Source organism: Galleria mellonella, unplaced genomic scaffold (assembly GCF_026898425.1).
Source record: "Galleria mellonella isolate WM207_F2 unplaced genomic scaffold, CSIRO_AGI_GalMel_v1 utg121, whole genome shotgun sequence".
NCBI lineage: Eukaryota > Metazoa > Arthropoda > Insecta > Lepidoptera > Pyralidae > Galleria > Galleria mellonella.
Window position 1 is genome coordinate 2,142,455 of NW_026441983.1, and position 19,444 is coordinate 2,161,898.

Below are 19,444 nucleotides of genomic sequence, written 5' to 3' on the forward strand. Positions count from 1 at the left end.
GGATTGTTATCTACCTTTATCAGGGTATATTGATAGCGACTTTTGTACAAAAGTCGTTTGCTTGGGCACCTCTGTCCCATTCGTGTTTCTACCGTGAAGCAATTGTGTTTGCATGGCTGTGTTTCGGTTTGAAGGGTGGGATATGGCAGTAAATTTACAGGGTACAGACGAATATCACCTGAGTCCTCAGGAAATGCAACGCATGGGGGTATCATGGGCGAAACAGTATACTCTCTTATGTTCATAGTACTGCTCATGTCTATAGGCGACGGTTACCACTTTCCATCAGGTGGGCCGTCAGCTTGTTTGCCATTCTAAGTTGCATACGTAACCTCCATAGAGATGTGTTTATTTTATTTATTTATTTATTTATTTATTAACTTTAATTATAAGTGTTGTTAATGCATTTGTCCGTACGGTCGCAGGTTCGACAACAAGCGCATAGTGAGCGGCGCGTACGACGGCAAGATCAAAGTGTGGGACTTACCTGCAGCGCTGGACGTCCGCACCCCGCACCAGGACCTCTGTCTGCGGACCCTTGTCGTATGTACTTCATACTGCTTTCTTTATGCGTGTGACTGGTTGGTTGATGTTCTTCTTGTGTAAAAAAAAATGGGATAGAGTGACAGTCAATTAATTAATAACATTTATAGATTATTACCAGAGGGAGACTTTGTACAAAAGTCGTTTGCTTGCGTACCTCTGTCCCATTCGTGTTTCTACCGTGAAGCAGTTGTGTTTGCATGGCTGTGTTTCGATTTGAAGGGTAGGATATGGCGTGAATTTACTGGGTACAGAGGAATAACACCTGAGTCCTCAGGAATGGCAACGCATGGCGGGTATCATGGGTGAAACAGTATACTCTGTTATGTCCATGGTACTGCTCATGTCTATAGGCGACGGTTACCACTTTCCATCAGGTGGGCCGTCAGCTTGTTTGCCATTCTAAGTTGTATTAAAAAAAAAAATCATTGGCCGTGTAGTCCCGGCATAGAATGGGTCAATCGTTCCATTCCCGTGGGTGTCGTAAGAGCTGACTAAGGGAGGGCGAGGGATGGTCAGCTGCGTCCCTCTTAAAACATCTCTAAACGCCTAGCTGCGATTGCAAATCCGCCTGCCGAGCGTGGCGTGGTTATGTTTCGGGCAAGACTACATGTGAAAATGACTTTGTTTCGGAAAGTAACATACCGTTAGTGATTAATGATAGTCAAAAACAACTAATTGTTCAAATAAATTTACGTTGGACTCGGGTATTACGTAAGATAAACACTTGTTACCAAAAATCGTGATTGGTTAGGTCCAAGAGTATTACATAACTTTACCTATATAAAAAAAATACGTATTGCGTATAAGATACATATTTAAATGAATAAAAACAGTAGTTTCTTTCTTTTTTGATTATTTATTCCATGATAATAATAGAAATAGATTTATAGTGCTCTTATTTTTTATTGAATATAGAATATTCATGCAAAATTTGAATAGTTTATCTGTAGAAACAAAAAAGTTATGGATTTTTGATTAGCAAGACCCAATTTTTTTTTTATATTGCATCGTGATGAATACACCTGGAATTCAACACCATGGTTTCCAGGGGGACCACGTAGAAGTCGGCCTGACGGGGTATATTGCTAGCGATGGGATTGGTAATCCGTATTACTAATAATCCCTTCCCCCTCGATAATCGGATATTAAGTGATAAGCCCGACAGTACGAATCCCATTGCTAGCAATATATCCAACCAGGTCGACCTTCTCGCGGTTCCCCCTGGAAACTATCATGGTTAATTCCTGATGAATTCATCATGATGGGCTAACTGGCCTGTTTTCATTCTCATCTATCATCCTTCACTGGTGCTCCGCCAGCGTATCCCGTTAGCGCAGGCGGGGTTGCCATACCATTTTCACCCATCAAAAAAAAAAGTCCAACAGTACAGTCATAGTACCAGGCCAACATGAATACATAAGAGTATTGCATAATGTTTGTTATCGACAGGAGCACACGGGCCGCGTGTTCCGGTTACAGTTTGACGAGTTCCAAATAGTGTCGTCGTCGCACGACGACACCATACTGGTGTGGGACTTCCTCAACTACGGCGGCGCGTCGCCGCGCGATGGCGCTGCGGGCGCGGCGGGCGCGGCGGCCGGCGCGCTGCCGCGCCCGCGCTCGCCCGACGCCCCGCTGCCGCGCCCGCGCACGCCCGACCACGACAGGGACCTCTACGACTAGGTATGGACACTTCACCTTTCAAAATTTGAAGAATGTAAAAAAAAATTACAGCCGGTATCGAACCCTTAAGTCTTATTTTTTTATTTATTTATCCATTAGTACATATATGTACATATATGTAGATATAAGTACATTTATGTAGGTACATATATGTACATATATGAGGAGGTCCTGCTTAGGGTTAAGGAAAAAAGACAAATTATTAGAACTATTGAGGACAGAAGGGGAAAAATGTTAGGACACTTGATACGACACGACGAACTTATGAACATTATAATAGAAGGTAAGATAGAAGGAAGGAGGGGGAGAGGGAGACCGAGACATAGTTACATCAGGCAGATCAAGGAAGGAGTTGGTGTCGTGTCGTATCAGGAGGTGAAGACTCGCTGAAAATCGTAGTGAGTGGCAAGAGCTCCACCGACAAGAGCGCAGCTCTTAAATGGATAGATAGACATATATGTGTACATGGCGGACTTAATGCTAAAACTGTTCTCTCCCAGTCAACCATAGGGAAGTGTCAGAATACTCGAATACGGTACTTTTTTTTTAATGGATGATAATGGAATGGTAACCCCACCCGCGCTATCGGTATACACCGGCGGGGCACCAGTGAAGGATGATAGCTGAGGACATGAAGTAGGTCAGTTAGCCCATCGTGACGAATTCAACAAGAATTGTGCACGATAGTTTCAAGAGGGAACCACGTGGAGGTAGATCTAATAAGGCATATTGCTAGCAATGGGGCTGTCAAACTCCATTGCTAACAATCCCTTTCCCCCCGAATACGGTACTAGTAATTATTGATATACATACATACTAAAATTACATATATAAACGAATAGATATATATAAATAACAAATATACTTACACATATATGACATATACTATATTGTACACGAAATTGAGAATAATATAAAGTACTTACTGCTCGGATAAAGTAAAAAAATGAGCATGAACGTTTTTTTTTAAAGACGGCTTAGTCGGTAGTCTCTTAATGGTATCAGGAGTCTTAGGAGAGATTTTGCCTCTGCGTGTTCTACCGCTTGTACAACGGATTGTGCTCAGAGGAGTCGTTCAATATGATGCTCACGGCCACTTTCTACCATCATACGGCTCGCCATCGACAGGGAGTTCACCCTCATACCCTATAGCCTAAATGGTCGCGTATATCGCGGTTTCAGAGATGTTTTCTCCCACGAACACTCAGGTTATGGAATGAGCCGAGGTTTTCCCAAGAGACTACAGTATGTGGTTCTTCAAAAGGGGGGTAAAGAGGTTCCTTCAGGGTCGGCAACGCGCATGTAATACCCCTGGTATTGCAGGCGTTCGTCGGCTACGGTAACCATCAGGTGGGCCGTATGTTATGTTAAAAAATAAATAAAACCACTGCGCAGTTTTAAAAATTTTACCTCATATTGTCTTTAATTATCATAGTTATAAAATAATAAAATCAAGTCGGAGGTCTATGTTTATAATGAGGGTGACTTTAACTATTGTCACCAGAGGGCGCTTTCCTCACTCGAGTTGCAGTAGTAAAATGCGAACCACATAAACAACAGCTGTCCCCATGTTTATCTGTCTGGTTCTTCTTATGTGATGTGAAGTGTGGTACGGTAATACAGAAGTGAAAGTACCAGGGGAACATGAGTCGGTAGTTGTTAACAAGTCTATATTATATTTATTATTATTCTGTCTCTTTCTATTATTTATATTTTATTTTTAATTTCCAGGTAAAAAATATCGCATTAAGGACATTGGTTGTGATGCGGTAACAGTGAAGTGTGATACAGTGACACTGAAGTGAGTGTACCAGGCGAACATGAGTCGGTAGTTGTTACCAATACGACTTTGAGGCCTATGAGGTCGCGACAAGTGTATTCATAAGGCCGCTCGCATGATCGTATGTTTATATCTATATAAGGTTGATTGTGAACTATTTTGAACTGTATATCAGAGTGTATAGAGTTCAAAGTCTAATACAGTGGAATGTTTGATATTGTAAAATATATTTATTATACAGAAAGTGTAAAGAATTGCCGGGGAATTGGATTGTGAAATTGGACTGTATTGGTCATATATAATAAGGTTCAAATTTAAGGCGGATATTTTAAAGGGTGCTTATTAACATAAAAATAAAAAAAGAATAAAAAATAAAGAAATATATAACGCATTAAATTATTAGAAATGATTTATGTAAAAAGTATCAAATCGGTATGGAAATAATTCGATTATTTTAATGATAATAATCAAGCATTAAAATATCCTGATCTGATTGTGATCTTGTATGAGGTGAAATTGAGCTCGTAAGTTTGTGTGTGAAATTTAAAAAAAAAAATAGGAAAATATGTAATTATAATTTGGAAAAAAAAAACAAATTTACACATTTGAAATATCAAATACGAGATAAAAATAGTCTATATGTCCCTCTCTATCTCATATGGTACGTGTATACCAAGTTATATAGTGATTGTGGTTGAGCCGTTAATTAAGGGGCGGGGGGAGGGAGGGGGGTGTTCAGTCCCATACAGACAAACTCACTATCACATTTATCATTGTTAGTAAACAGTTTCAATTTCACCCTACACAGAACGCTGTCATTACATGACTTACATTATATTTGGCATGGGTAATATATAGTTACAATATATATATATTGGTACAATATCGGATATATTAAATATCGCTTATCCAATATAATATCGAATTGAGGACCGCGAACGTAATTTATTATGTAAATATCCGACCGATACGAGCGATTTTTCGATATCAATATCCAACCAAATATATAGATATCGGAACGGTACGATATTACCCACGCCTGTTTTATTATAGGAAACGAAGACTTACATGAATTACTAGCGGTTATTTTTATTAAGGCGAAGCTTGTTGAAGCTTTTTAAGGCGAATTTGTATATCATTAAAGAGAGGCGTCGCGAGCAATCGTATATCGAATTTTCATCACCGTTTCAGTATTTGTTAGTGGTGATCGTTTCCAAGTGTGCATAATGTGACCTTCACTGTACGAGGTCTAAAATGACCGCTTTAAGGTGTTCACCTATGTATTTTGTATAAAAAAAAACTCATGTTAAAATAAGTAATAAACATACATTTACCAGAGGGAGACTGTATAAAAGTCGATTGCTTAGGTACCTCTGTCCCTATCGTGTTTCTACCCTGAAGCAGTTGTGTTTGCATGGCTGTGTTTCGGTTTGAAGGGTGCGATATGGCAGTGAATTTACAGGGTACAGAGGAATAACACCTGAGTCCTCAGGAATAGAAACGCATGGGGGGTATCATGGGCGAAACAGTATACTCTGTTATGTCCATGGTACTGCTCATGTCTATAGGCGATGGTTACCACTTTCCATCAGGTAGGCCGTCAGCTTGTTTGCCATTCTAAGTTGTATAAAAATAAAAAATAAAAAACATATATAGAAAATTTATAATGAAATATCAAATATGGATCGTTTTAGGTGTATATTATGAACGCACGAAAGTGGTCATTTTAGATCTCCGGGTTGGGGACACGAAACAGGCGGTGAAGTAGTGTTGGGCAGAATGATATTTCGCTCCACTGTCTAACCCGTATGAGAGATAGCGTGAAGATATGTACTCGTAGATAGAATGACGAAACTACCCCAATTTGAAGATTAAAAAAATACAAATGTTTCTTTTTCTCATAAAAAAATTACGCTTGGCTTTTTTTTTAATTTTGCAATAATTTAAAATGATGTTTATATAGGTATATGAACACGAAACTGAAAAGTACCGCCGGGGAAAAATCTTGTGTAAGAATTAATATGATTTGTTTTTATAATTTGCGTGCATACGTTAACTAAAATGTCCTATAGTCAGTTTTAATCATCACCATTATTTCAGCCGTTAATTGTCCACTGCTGGACATAGGCCTTCCCCTTAAGAAGAGTTTTGCTAGTAGTTGCCACGCTTGGCAGGCGGGTTGGCAAGCGCGGTACAGTTTTTGTGATGTTTAAACAGTGAATCTGTTGCCCATTCCTAGACCATTAAGCCCCCTTAGTCGCCTCTTACGACACCCACGGGATAGGAAAGGGTGGCACATTCTATGCCGGGACCACAACACGTTTGTTTCAATAGAACTTGAGAATGTGAAACGAGTTATTGACTCTACCAAAATACCGTCTGACTGATATTCAATAATAGTATAAAACAATTGATTTTGTTGATTGATGATTGGCGCTGATCATCTCTATTGACGGCTGTTGCCACTTCCATCAGGTGGGCCGTCAGCTTGTTTACCATTCTCATTTGTCTAACGTAAAATCCTGACCTCCTTGCGGTTCTCCCATGGTTAATTCCTGATGAATTCATCATGATGGGCCAACTGGCCTGTTTTCATTCTCATCTATCACCCTTCACTGGTGCTCCGCCAGCGTATCCCGTTAGCGCAGCGTATACCGTACCATTTTCACCCGTCAAAAAAATAACGTAAAATCCTGAACAAGACACCAAATTTAGCGTCTCCAACAGTGATTCGTACATTTAAATTGCATTTCCCCTGCAAATTACAAATCATCATTTCAGCCATTATCCGTCCACTGCTGGACATAGGCCTCCCCCATAGACCGCCATAAAGAACGGTCCTGACCCACCTGCATCCACTGACTCCCTGCAATGCATTTCAGATCGTCACTCCATCTAGTGGGGGATTGTCCTACACTGCATTTTCCCGTAGAGGGTCGCCACTCAAGAACCTTTCTTCCCCATCGGTTGTCGGTTCTTCGAGCTATGTGACCAGCCCATTGCCACTTCAGCTTGCTTATCCTTCGGGCTGTATCTGTTATTATGGTCCTTTTGCAGATATCCTCGTTTCGGATTCATATACGCAAAAAGACTCCGAGCATAGCCCCCTCCATAGCCCAATTTTAAAAATAGTAGCCCCAAATTACAAATACTAGCCTAAAAAACTAAATACTAGTTCTGTTGTGTGCTGTTTCTATGTTCAGACAATTCTTTTTTATTTTCCGAGCATATAATGTTTTTTTTTAAGATTTTTTTAAACAAATAGTTACTCTTTCTTCCCCGGCTGTACAATTGTACTAAAAATGTAGGAGACAAAAAAATTAGTTATTTTTTTCTTTTATAATTAAATGCTAGAGAAATAAATATATTGATTGTGTGCTATGAGAGAGGCTTTCTATAGTACTTTAGGTAGTTTATGACCAATTTGACTTTAGCTTTGCCTAACTTAAGATTTTAAAGTACGCCATCCGAAACCTTAGTGCTGTAACGTTAAAGTTGATATTCCATTGAAGCTAAAGTTGATATACTTGTACTGAATTGATGCTCTCCTAGTACGGAAGATCGAAAAATCAATATATTGAACAAAGTTCGCGTCAGAATAGAGAAGTTTACATTATACTCTGTGTAGGTGGCGCCACCGTGTTACAACGTAACGACATGACAGTTTTTGGAAGTCTAAAAACAGAGAGTGAGTGAAAAAATAACGGCCGAAAAATATCCTTAAACGTCTATTACAGACTACAGACTGTAACGGAGATGAAGTTTGTTTACGTCATAGCACAGTGGCGCTCCCTATCGTAGTAAATTTACTTTTAATTTTTCTAAATGACGCGACGTATCGTTGCTACTTTCTGTGCGCCTAGTCGCGATAATCACTATGGTGTCGAAGAATCGGCTCGACACTTCTGTTGACAAAATTAAAAAATGAATCTATGCAACCACTTGGAGGTACCAACAAAATAAAATAAATGATTATTCGTAGTATTGTACAATTATTTATAATATGCTTGTTTTTAAAATATTGATATCAATAGGTATCATACGAGACGTTATTACTTTATAGTATACAATTTTCGAATTCACCGTACTGGTTACATAGATTTCATGCAATTTTCCTGTTTGAAGTAACGCGGGTCTCATGATGATATCAAATTATTTTTCTTCAAGACGCGCGCCCTTTTTGTCTTGTCAGATTTAAATAAAGAATGATAGATATTTAAAATGTATATAAAGAGTATAAGGCTGCGTTTCCATTCGGCCAGCAAAATTGCAGGCTTTCGTCGTTTAAAAAAATCGTACTTAACGTATCGTAATTAGGTACAAAACCAATTGGCGAATACAAAGAAATGATGTAGATAAATAATAATAACACTAGATACAATTATTCATAGTGTAATAGAGAATGCGAAGCTTCGAATGTTCGTATAATTAATAGCAAGAAATTTGAATATGGAATATTCTAAATTCGATTTAAATTTATGTGTTAAGTGTGGAAAAAATGGCAAATGTATTGAAGGAATTAAAAAAAAAAACTAGGCTGTTGTATAAAGGCCCTTTTACACGATATTGGGGCGTCTGTAACATAGATATGATCCTATGTATGATAATGTAACCCTTAATTTGCTACTTCTAAGGACCTGAGCCTCTGATAGCTATTCGAATATTAAATATTGTAAACGAAGTTATGCATTGTTGAAAATTATATTAGAATAGCTTTTGCCCGTTGCTTCGTACGCGCGGATTTTGACAGTAGAAACGCCACTAGATGGCGTACAAGATGAAGCATATACCAGATTTTAAATTGGACATTCAGGAACATAACTGTGAACAGCATCCGATTTGGTGCAGTTGTTTTTGTGTAATGGAAAAAAAATAATAAGTACAGACAAAGAGACATTTTTTAATAATGTATTTTTCTTATTAAGATCTCTCGTATATTTTTTTTTTCTTAAATATCTCCCCTGCAGTTATGTCGTTAGCGTCCTTCGAAGGGAGTGATCCCCTAGTGAAATAAAAAATTTTTTCACTAAAAAAATATGGGTCGAAAAATGACTAAAAAAATGTTGCTGTCAAGTTTCGTATCATCATCATCATCATCTTCATCATCATCATCATCATCAATATATCAGACATTAACTGCTCACTGCTAAACATAGGCCTTCCCCCCCATAAAGAGGGGTTTTACCACGCTTGACAGGCTGGTTTGGTATGGGCAGCTCAATTGTCTGTTGTTTTTCGACCCATGTGGTGGAACTTGTTCTTAGTATATCTAAGAGGCAAACGAATTATACATTTTTGCCCAAGCATACGCATGTGATAGAATGAGATAGCAAGTCAGCCTTTTTGTTCTTACTCATGTGAGTACGAGAACGGACACGTGTCTGTCGTTAGATGCGTTTGCCTTGCTTAGGAAGGCAATTTCACTAGTAGAACTGCCCCCTGGGCCAGTAGGCAAGTTGTAAATGACTTCGTTGTACCAGGCATACATAAGTTGTTAAGTGCCTATCGCTTTACATGTGTTCGATTGAAGAGTATGGGTGTCAGTGGAAATGCGGCCTAAATGTATGTGTTTATTACCACAAACAGGTTTAAGCTAATGCTACATTTAGCATATTATTGTTCGGGTGTTTTCGGCAACCGAAAGCCGGTGGCCGAACGTAGCAGTCAGAATCTATCTATATCTATATCGCTGCCACTCGGTGTGAATGGACCCTACAGGAGTTCGAAATTCGAACGTGAACGGAATGAACCCAAAACTGGCGTTCGATTTTAATCTTATTTTTAAAAATAATAATATGTATATGCCGTCCTTCTCGTTATTGTATAGTTAAACAAGGATAGACAATATTTTTCGTTGTGGCAAATTAAATTTGCAGTTCTCTATCTCAATTTTTTTTTTTACAATGGCTGCTGTTATGTTTTGCGATGTCCATACACGTGCGTAGCGGGAATTTTATGAACTCAGTGTTTCTGTCGTTTCCGACAATTATTTCGACTCCATCCGGTAGTCTTCAAGGGGCGTAAGGTGCATTGCATCACAGCGTCTCTGTCGAATTGTGGGCTGCAGCTCGCAGAGCCCGTGAAGACGTTGGTGCCGTAGAGGGGTGTGGAGGTGGGGGGGAGATAGTGGCGGAGTACATCGTATTAAGAAATTAACATAAATTTTAGAAATAATATTGTTTTAGTTAAATTGTATTTTGAATTAACTGGGATCAAAAGGGGAAATTATTTAAAAATATTTTAAATGCGTTTGGGAGTCTTAAATAGTAAATAAGTTGGAAAGAATATGAAGAGATGGTATTTATTGCGTGGTGTAATTAGAGACACATTAGGCCCGAATAGCAGAAGGATGTGGGTTCGAATCCATTCAGAATGTGTACGAAATATAAATTCTTCAGTCTATTAATAATTTAAAGAGAAACTGTTTGAAACTAGCGACCCGCCCCAGCTTCGCACGAATCTCTTGAATAACTCTATCTATTAAAAAAAACCGCATCAAAATCCGTTGTGTAGTTTTAAAGATCTAAGCAGACAGTTACAGACGGGAAGCAGAATTTATCAGTGTGAGTACAACGAGATCCATTTAATTTCGATTACAATTGACTATTTCATTTCTATGGTGCCCTAGTACATCTCTCTTTTCATTTAAGAGTTTCCTCTTGTCGGTGCAACTAATTCATGCATCTTCCTCCAGCCAGCTCTATCCCAGGCCATATCCTTTATCTCCCTATACGATATGACGCCTAGTGTTTCCTTTATCTGTCCCATGTAGTTAATCCTCGGTCTTCCTCTTCCTCTTTTGCCCTCTATCTTTCCTTCTACTATTCTCTACTGAATGTTAAATCTACTTAAACGAGCATAAATACAGTAAAAAGATTACTTACTGATTATTCCCGTTTGAAACTGTTTTTTTTTTCCTCTAACGATCAGTTTTTTTAATGAATCTTTTTTTTTTTTTCTAAAACTTGTTTTTTTTTTTGTAAAACGAACGACGAACTAAATTTTAAGTCTTCCACACCAGTAAGGCCTGTCCAGTTGTTTTGAAGTCTCGTATCGAAGTCTCTATTTTTTTTTTGTCCTTTTTGATTCCGATTCTTGGTCTGTTATGTTTAATTTATAACTTTTTTTTCCATTTTGCTGTCATGTTGGCAATGTTGGAATTGTTTTAAAACACTGTATTGACAGTTGCTATTAATTTATCAAATGGACAGTAGCGAGAATGTTAACAAGTTTTCTTTCTTAGAAAAAACTTTTTTTTTAAATATCCTTTAGAGTAATGTTTTTTTTTTTTTTTTTTGTAAATGTATTGATAAATTAAAAAAAAATGTCTTGTTTATTACTGAAACATTTGTAAAACTAGTTGCTTTTTGTTAAAGTTCAAAGTTTAGAGAGGATTATAAATAAAAGTGACTAGTTTTTTTTTGCATAGATATATTGTTAAAATATGAATTTCATGTTCAATATTGCTCTAATATTGCGTATTGCGCCCCAATAAATACAGTGCACCCACAGTTAAAGGCATTCCGTTATCCGTATCCACTGGCGAGGACGGGATGCCTAAACGAACCATCTAGAACAAGATTTTCTAAACTTTTAAGATAATGGAACGTCCACCAAATACCATTATTTTTTTATGGAACCCTATATCAAAGATTACAAATCAAAAACACTGTAATTTAAATAAGAACAGAAGCTTTTATTAGAAATATTTTAAAAGTATAACACTTTATAGTTTCCTTTAATTTTTAGTGTGAAGAATGAAATTGTTTCACTGTGTTAATAATTTCGCGGAATTCTGGTAACTTTTTTACGGAACCCTCTTTAGGTATCGCTTGCTTAGAACGTCCAAAAAAAAAAGAATGTCATATACAGATAGATACATGTCACATCTGTCTCTCATTAGGACAGTATTGGACGGGTACATGGGAATTAGTTTCCAGTTGGCTTTTGCCGTCTTTCTGGTTGTCCGGCTCGAATTAACAACCATTATACGTTTACTTACGACTGTGTCCCCCCTCTGTGACATTTCGAGCAGCTTGATTATGTGACTCGAAACAATTTGCAATGGTCAAAAATCGCACGATATTTTCCGTCATTTTTGGCTTATTTTGTAATACCTAGGAGCGTTGAGCGAGCGACAGTGCTTCCTCTGCTGAGCGATTTAGGAATTAAAATGACTATTATGAATTAATTCTGTTTTGCCACTTGATCGTTTCTACTGTTTGTAAGTGAAAAGTTCAATAACCTATGTAGCGATTAGGAAGCAATCGTGCAATAGAATCCCATTTTTTCGACAGTTAATCGTTCGCGAAGTGTTCGCTATATGGGAAATTAAATCTCAAGTTAGATCGGCCGCTGTTACGCGTAGACTGATGTAGCGATATCGTGCCTCCTTTCCCGAGGCAGAAATATTTTTTCTACCCACACATTTGTATACTTTTTTCAGCAATCAATCCAACTCTTGCCAGTAACTTTGCCCATCACTAGGTCTTATACCTCCTTAAAGTGAAATGTCCAATGAGCCGATTTTATCTATCGTGCTGTCTCTTTCTTTCGAGCTGATTTCTCAGTTTGAAAGAAAGTGACGGGTGACTAATTTTTTGTTTTATTATTAAAGACTGTGTGTATTTTATACGCACAGATAGGATACGTCTAATCGTATGTAAAGTTTGAATGTTCCGCCTTTTGTTATCTTTCGTTGAACATTGATGATTTTATATTTAATTTGTCACGAATATTTACATGTACGTTTCAAATCATAGACATTGATAGAGACAGATGGCGCAATTGCCTCAATTTTTTATAAGTACTAAAAGTCAAAACGTGTTACTAATTAATTTTGATGTTACTAAAGCAATTTTTTTTGGCAACAAATAAGCCGCGCTACAGTTGCACGGTATCGAGGCTTAATGTTTTAGTTCTCAGGTATGGTAACGCGTGAAAGGCGATACAGTGTACTCTGTTATGTCCACGGTACTGTTCGTGTCTATAGGCGACGGTTATCACTTTCCACCAGGTGGGGCGTCAATTTGTTTGCCAGTCATCTTTTTACAGTAGGTTTTGCGTGCGTTGACAGTCGGTCAGGACAAAATATTTTATTTTATATATCATTAAATCGAAGAGAAGTCAACTGGTTTCTACTGTGTCTAATTTAGGGATGAAAATATTCAGTTGCGCCGTCTAATTGAATCTGTATCTATGGTTAAAACTTTGTTTTTTTTTATATATACATTTCAAATGTAAAATGATGAATCCCATTGCCCAGCAGTGGACATGTGTTAAATTACAACAAATTACATTTGGCGTTTCCAACGCCATCTGTACGAGTAGATAGGACTAATACACGCTCTGAAGTATTTATAGGGTCTTAAATAAAAACGATTTCAGCGGTTTCAGATTGTCTGTATATTCGTTCGTTTAGAATTTCCTATTTCGTCGCAACTCATAAATGGCGAACCAAAAATAGGGATGAATTGGGAAATTTTAAATACTTATGTGTGAATGAATCGGGAATTAACCAATAATAAAGGCTCCTTAAAGGACTAGCCTCTGGAACGCGTTGCTTTATTGTAGCATAAGGTAACGCTTAAACCAGCGTTGCCTTGCAACTAGTGATGTCCGAGTCGGTTCGACTCGAGTATTGACTCGAATAGATTAATCGACTCGAGTACTCAATATAGAGAACTCGGGTACACTGTATTCGAATATAGGTTTCGAGTATGTACTGTACTCGAATAATATACGTGCGTTCATAAGTTTTTTTTTCTCTATTCCAGCATTTTTTTTAATATTTTTTTTAATTACTAAAGAAAAATCATTAGGTTACTCTGAACATTAGTTATTCTTCATAAAAGTTTAGGTTAAGAATTAAAAAAGTACTCTTAGACTGATAAAGTACTCGAATACCCGTACGAGTCCTCGAGCCTTGTCATGTCCGAGTCCAAACTCGAGTCGGTGTTCGATTGCCTTTTTTTTAACGAGTACCTAAAATATTGAATATCGAAGAAGGCCGTGTCGGCACATCACTAGTTGCATCGCTAAAACCGCGTTTAGCCCCGTACGCCTTACGCCATTTTTTTATTGTGTAAATTAAATTGTATGTAATAAATTGTATAGCAAGTAACCGAATCGTCTCGCATGTGTATATATGGCTTTAATTATAGTTTTAAAATTTATTTTATATCCATTTCTAATTTATATTTGAACGAAAGTGAGTGAGCATATGTTGTAGGTACTTAAAAATTCATATAGAGCGTTTATACCAAGTTTTGTACATATAATATATGTAAAACACGTGTTTTCTTTTTTTTTTTTTTTTTTGTTATTTAGGTGTTGTAACACCTGTTTCCACTGTACCACCAAAATATATGTTACAAACATGTTTTTCTTGCAATATGTATTTTTGTGGAAATGTGATATTTACACGAGGAAACGGGCTGACTGATTGATATATAATAGCCTTAAAAGATGGGTCCTGCTAGATCTAGAAGCATGGAATTTGGCTAAGAAAGGGTTTTTGAGAATTCGTCCCTGAAAGGGGATGAAAGTTTGAATGGAAGTTGCTGATGACAAGTGTCATCGGGCAACATAGTGTTTAACTTTTTAAAATAGTTGTCGACGGTTTAGGTAGATAATGATAGCACGTTCAGCGTTTGCGTGATATAATCGTTTACCATCAGGCGGGCCGTGTGGTTTATCACTAAATGTAAATAGAAAAAAGTATATTGCACAATGTAACTGAATTGAGACTTTTTTTGAAGTCGATAGTTGAAAGATAATCATAGCTAAGATGCTAGATTACATAGTCTGTGCATGAGATAGAACGAAACAACAACATATCGCGTCTTTTTCTCTCTTATGAGTGCTCTAAACTAATAGTATTTGTCGAATGTATAATGCAGTAGAAACTCCTTATTTACGCTTCCTTTGTTCCGTTGTCAAATGCTAACGCCGCTGTATAAGTGGTTCGACTTTCCATATTGACGGTTTCAGTATTTGCCACATATTTAAGGAAAACATACACTCCGCGAATAAAGAGCTTTTACTGTACTTATTTGCCACCTCACTATGGCAGGCATAATTTGTTGAGAGTTTTTCCATTTCTAAAGTCTTCATTTAAAAAAAAACCAGTCGGGACCAACGGTTTGGAGCGTCAGACCAATGTGAAATTTAAATAAGCTATTTATTGAAATTTGATCTTTAGTAACATTTATATTTTGGGCTCAAAACCGCTCGCTCACTTTCGTTTAAATACGTCTCATTTATATTTGACACTCCGCCATTTTTCGCGCCAATCGATCTCAGCGGAACAAGGAGTGAAGTACCATAAATAATTTCCTAATTTTTTTTTTATTGTATAGTCTAGGTTTAGAGATGTAATAGTTTTTATTAATCCATGCAGTATACAAATGGCTATTATGTTTTAATCTATATTTGTAATACACTACTTTGTAATAATAATTTTTTTTTTTTTTAATGAAAAGTTACGTAATAAAAAATCTATTGATATTGGAGCGTTTCCTTCCATGACTATAGATTATGAATATAGATTAGTCGATTATAAATATAAATAAATAGACTGCTTATAGGTTTTGTTTGTAATATTCATATGGAACTGTAAATAATTTCTTAATAATAAATAAATGAATGTCTATTGTAGTTTGTTATTTTAATATAATCTTACCTTATTGTCCACCGCTGGACATAGGGCTCCCCCATAGCCTGCCATAAGGAACGGTCCTAAACCACCTGCATCTACTAAGTCCCTGCAATGCTATAGAGGTTGTCACTCCATCTAGTGCGGGTCGTCCTACACTGCATTTGCCCGTACGGGGTCGCCAACCTTATACAGTATGTTAATTAACATAACTTATTCCTTAAAACTATTGTTTTAAAAAACATTTTAGAAAAACTTTTTGTACTACACATAAAACTCAATGCTAATTATAGTAAAGCGTAAATTGTTAAAGGAATTGCTAGTAATGGAGACTGAGAATCTCATTGCTAGCAATATACCCAACCAGGTCGACCTCCTCGCGGTTCTCCCTGGAAACTATCATGATTTATTCCTGATGAATTCATCATGATGGGCTAACTGGCCTGTTTTCATTCTCATCTATCACCCTTCACTGGTGCTCCGCCAGCGTATCCCGTTAGCGCAGGCAGGATTACCATTCCATTTTCACCCATCAAAAAAAAAACACAAGTTCATTAAATTCACGTGAGAGGCGCTGCCCCGCTTACTCCCGCGTTTATTCAAAACTTAGGAACATAATATACATATATAAAGAGAATAGAACAAATACATAGTTACGTGTCACCTACAATAAGTTTATTGCTAGCAATAACCCTAGGTAAGTAGTATTTAGGTAAGGAAAATTAACAATTTTCTTCAACAACTTAGAAACAATTTAAACTACATTTTGTTATCAAAATTAAAAAAAAGTACTTCGGAGACTTTCAATTTATTAAAGCCTTATATATAAAATTCTGGCGAATTGTACTTTTATTCTTATTAACTATTTAATATGATTATTACAATTTAATAAACTAAAATAATATTTAATAATTTATAATGGATAAATATTTATGTTCCCAAAGATTCCATGCACATCCATCAGCAAAACTCGATCAATGTACACAATGGATACACTGGAAGCAGACGTTTGAAAACTTTATTGCAGCTATAAATACTAAAGAAAATTCTATCAGTTTGGAGCAGCAGTATCAATTACTCGTGTATTATTTTATTATTATTTCCGACATTATTTGCATACTGTTGAGGTTTAAAGAAATGGATCTCATTTGTTAGGGTTTCTATTTAATTTAATTTTTCAGTGAATGAACGACATATTACATTTTCTAACGATTCTAATCTGACAGCTCGTAAGTTGCGTTCCGAAACACAAACATAGATTACATTCATAACACATACATTGCAGAATGCGGTGACTATACCAAAGCAATTCATAAATTATATCAATTATTTACTAAAACCTATTAATGAAATCCATTCAAGACATCGTCTCATGAAACAATATCAGCAACTTGGTAAGTCAATTCATATGTACAAGCATTTAAATTATTATCCAAAGAATGTAACTTTCAAAATGTAACGGCGAACAAAACGAAAGTGAGTACATCAGAGATGCTTTCATAGAGGCAGTCATATCTCCAATTACGTTTGCAAAGTTTGCTAGAGAACAGTACCTTGATTCTAGATACCGCTTTCAAACAAGCTTAATCGTTCCCTACGATTCACTAATTCCCGTCCCTCAACGGGGATAGAAGTGCGGTGGCCTGAGTCGAGGTCTGAACCACTAGGGCGCCCTCGGGCGCACACCGCAGTCCATCAGTAAGAGTTGACGCCTATCGTTGCTCCCTTCTCGCGGGCTTGGAGTGCCCTCCGCACTCGCCCCTGCACACGTGCTTGGTGAAGCTGTAAAGGCCATCTGCGGCCAACAGCATAAACGATACGAAAAAAAAAAAACAAAAGCTCAATCTTTAGCATTATTATAGTATTCGTTTATTATTATGTACAAGCACTGGGTGCACACCATATGAAAAGATGTTTTCACACCCCCATAGATCAACCAATGGCTAACGAACTTCAGACTGTGTTCACGAAAAATATGGTAAGAAGAAATGAATATGATCCTTTAGTCGAATAATTAGAAGTAATCAACGTTAGTCCACTGTATTCTTAAGCCCGTCTGCAGAATGGTCGGGAAACTATTGTTTCCAAAATACACCTGGCTCCGGTTAACCTTTCGTTGTTAACTGAACCTTAAAGAAACTAGGCTAAAGAAGATATATCTCCCATTGAACGCCTTTCTATTGAGACGGGTGTATCTGTTCACCAGAAGGAGATTTTGTACAAAAGTAGTTTGCTTGGGTACCTCTGTCTCATTCGTGTTTCAACCGTAAAGCAGTTGTCTTTGCATGGCTGTGTTTCGTTTTGAAGGGTGGGATATGGCTTGAATTTACAGGGTACAGAGGAATAACACCTGAGTCCTCAGGAATGGCAACGTATGGGGGTATCATGGGCGAAACAGTATACTCTGTTATGTCCATGGTATTGCTCATGTCTATAGGCGACGGATACCACTTTTCATCAGGTGGGCCGTCAGCTTGTTTGTCATTCTTGTTGTATAAGAAAAAAGTTGTATAAAAAAAAACTATGTCAGATAACGCCGCCCACCTGTTTGGCTTCAAGATTATCACACAGAATTTTAAGACCCAGGGGCGAATATCGTTATGCCATTAAATATTAGAAGAATATTTTAGTCATCAGTTGACATAGATATAAGATTTCAGTTTATTAAAGCCTAAAATTCTGGCAAATTATATTTTCATTCTTATTAACTACCTATGAATATTACAGTTGTTTTATTTTTGCTAAAAAAAATTTCATAGGAACATGCAATTTGACATAAAATTTATATATTTCTTCGCGTTTTTACTATCATACTATAGTATAATTATAACCTATTCGTTTCCATCCAGAATATCAGGCTGGCCAATATAACGAGAAAAGGAGGAATTTTGTGTAGATTGGTAAGATATTCCTGATCAAGTAGTTTGACATAGCTTGAATAAAGTGCGCACTCTTATCCCTTAGTAATATTCTCTTCGGCCATATTGAGAAAGACAAAAATTTACTTATTTTTAATATAGATATTGATGATATAGATTAATAATGTCAATTATCTCGTTGGAAATCAGAATCTTACTTTATACCGAAAAAGTAAAAGACTTTGGTAGAAGGATGAAATAAAAATAAGATTAAAATATTGTATTACAATTCATTAACGATAATGTTAAGAATTGTAGCTTAAATAAATTTCGCCTGGCAACATTTTTACAAAATAAAAAAAAAGTCTGTCGGTTGTTATCGAATGTGTCGGTAGAATGTACGTTCGTTGTCGTCGTTCTCGTTTAAAAATATTATCGCACGCGTGCATATATTGCCGCGAATATCGTTTGTCTTTTCGTATCGCTTTTTTAATCATATCACACATAACCAAGAGGCTGATTGAGAGGAGGGCATTGCACTGCTGGTCGGTTCAAGGCGGTGGATAGGTAACCTGGATCTGAGGGTAAGTTCGAACGAGCCAGAAGTACTGGGAAGCCTAAAGCCAGAACCGAATCCTGCTAACTACAAAGTTTCAGGTCAGTGGTCTCCACTTTAATTATCCTCTTGTGTTTCTTATGTTAACTACCACCATTGTATTAAAATTTCATACAGTCCACTAATAACCGTTGCCGGACGATTAATTTCATTTTTTGTAAGATCTTATTTTACGAACGGTCAACAGATAATATGCGTTATTTTTTGCGTTTGTGGTCATTTAAAAATATTTTTTTATTATTCGTTTTAATTTATATAATAAATTGATTCTTAATTATTATAGTTATATATGTAACGGGCTGTTG

At 36.9% G+C, this 19,444-nt stretch overlaps 1 protein-coding gene across 1 annotated transcript in view; it reads left to right on the top strand.

Moving 5' to 3' along the window:
- Positions 1-15,660, top strand: part of LOC113510126 (beta-TrCP) — a 28,891-nt gene extending 13,231 nt beyond the window's left edge. Inside the window, exons 10-12 of the mRNA XM_052898729.1 lie at positions 426-543; positions 1,996-2,229; positions 3,961-15,660. Coding sequence (XP_052754689.1) covers positions 426-543; positions 1,996-2,229 — 352 coding nt within the window. The 3' untranslated portion in view covers positions 3,961-15,660. The remainder of the gene's footprint in view (positions 1-425; positions 544-1,995; positions 2,230-3,960) is intronic.
- The last annotated feature ends 3,784 nt before the right edge of the window (positions 15,661-19,444 follow it).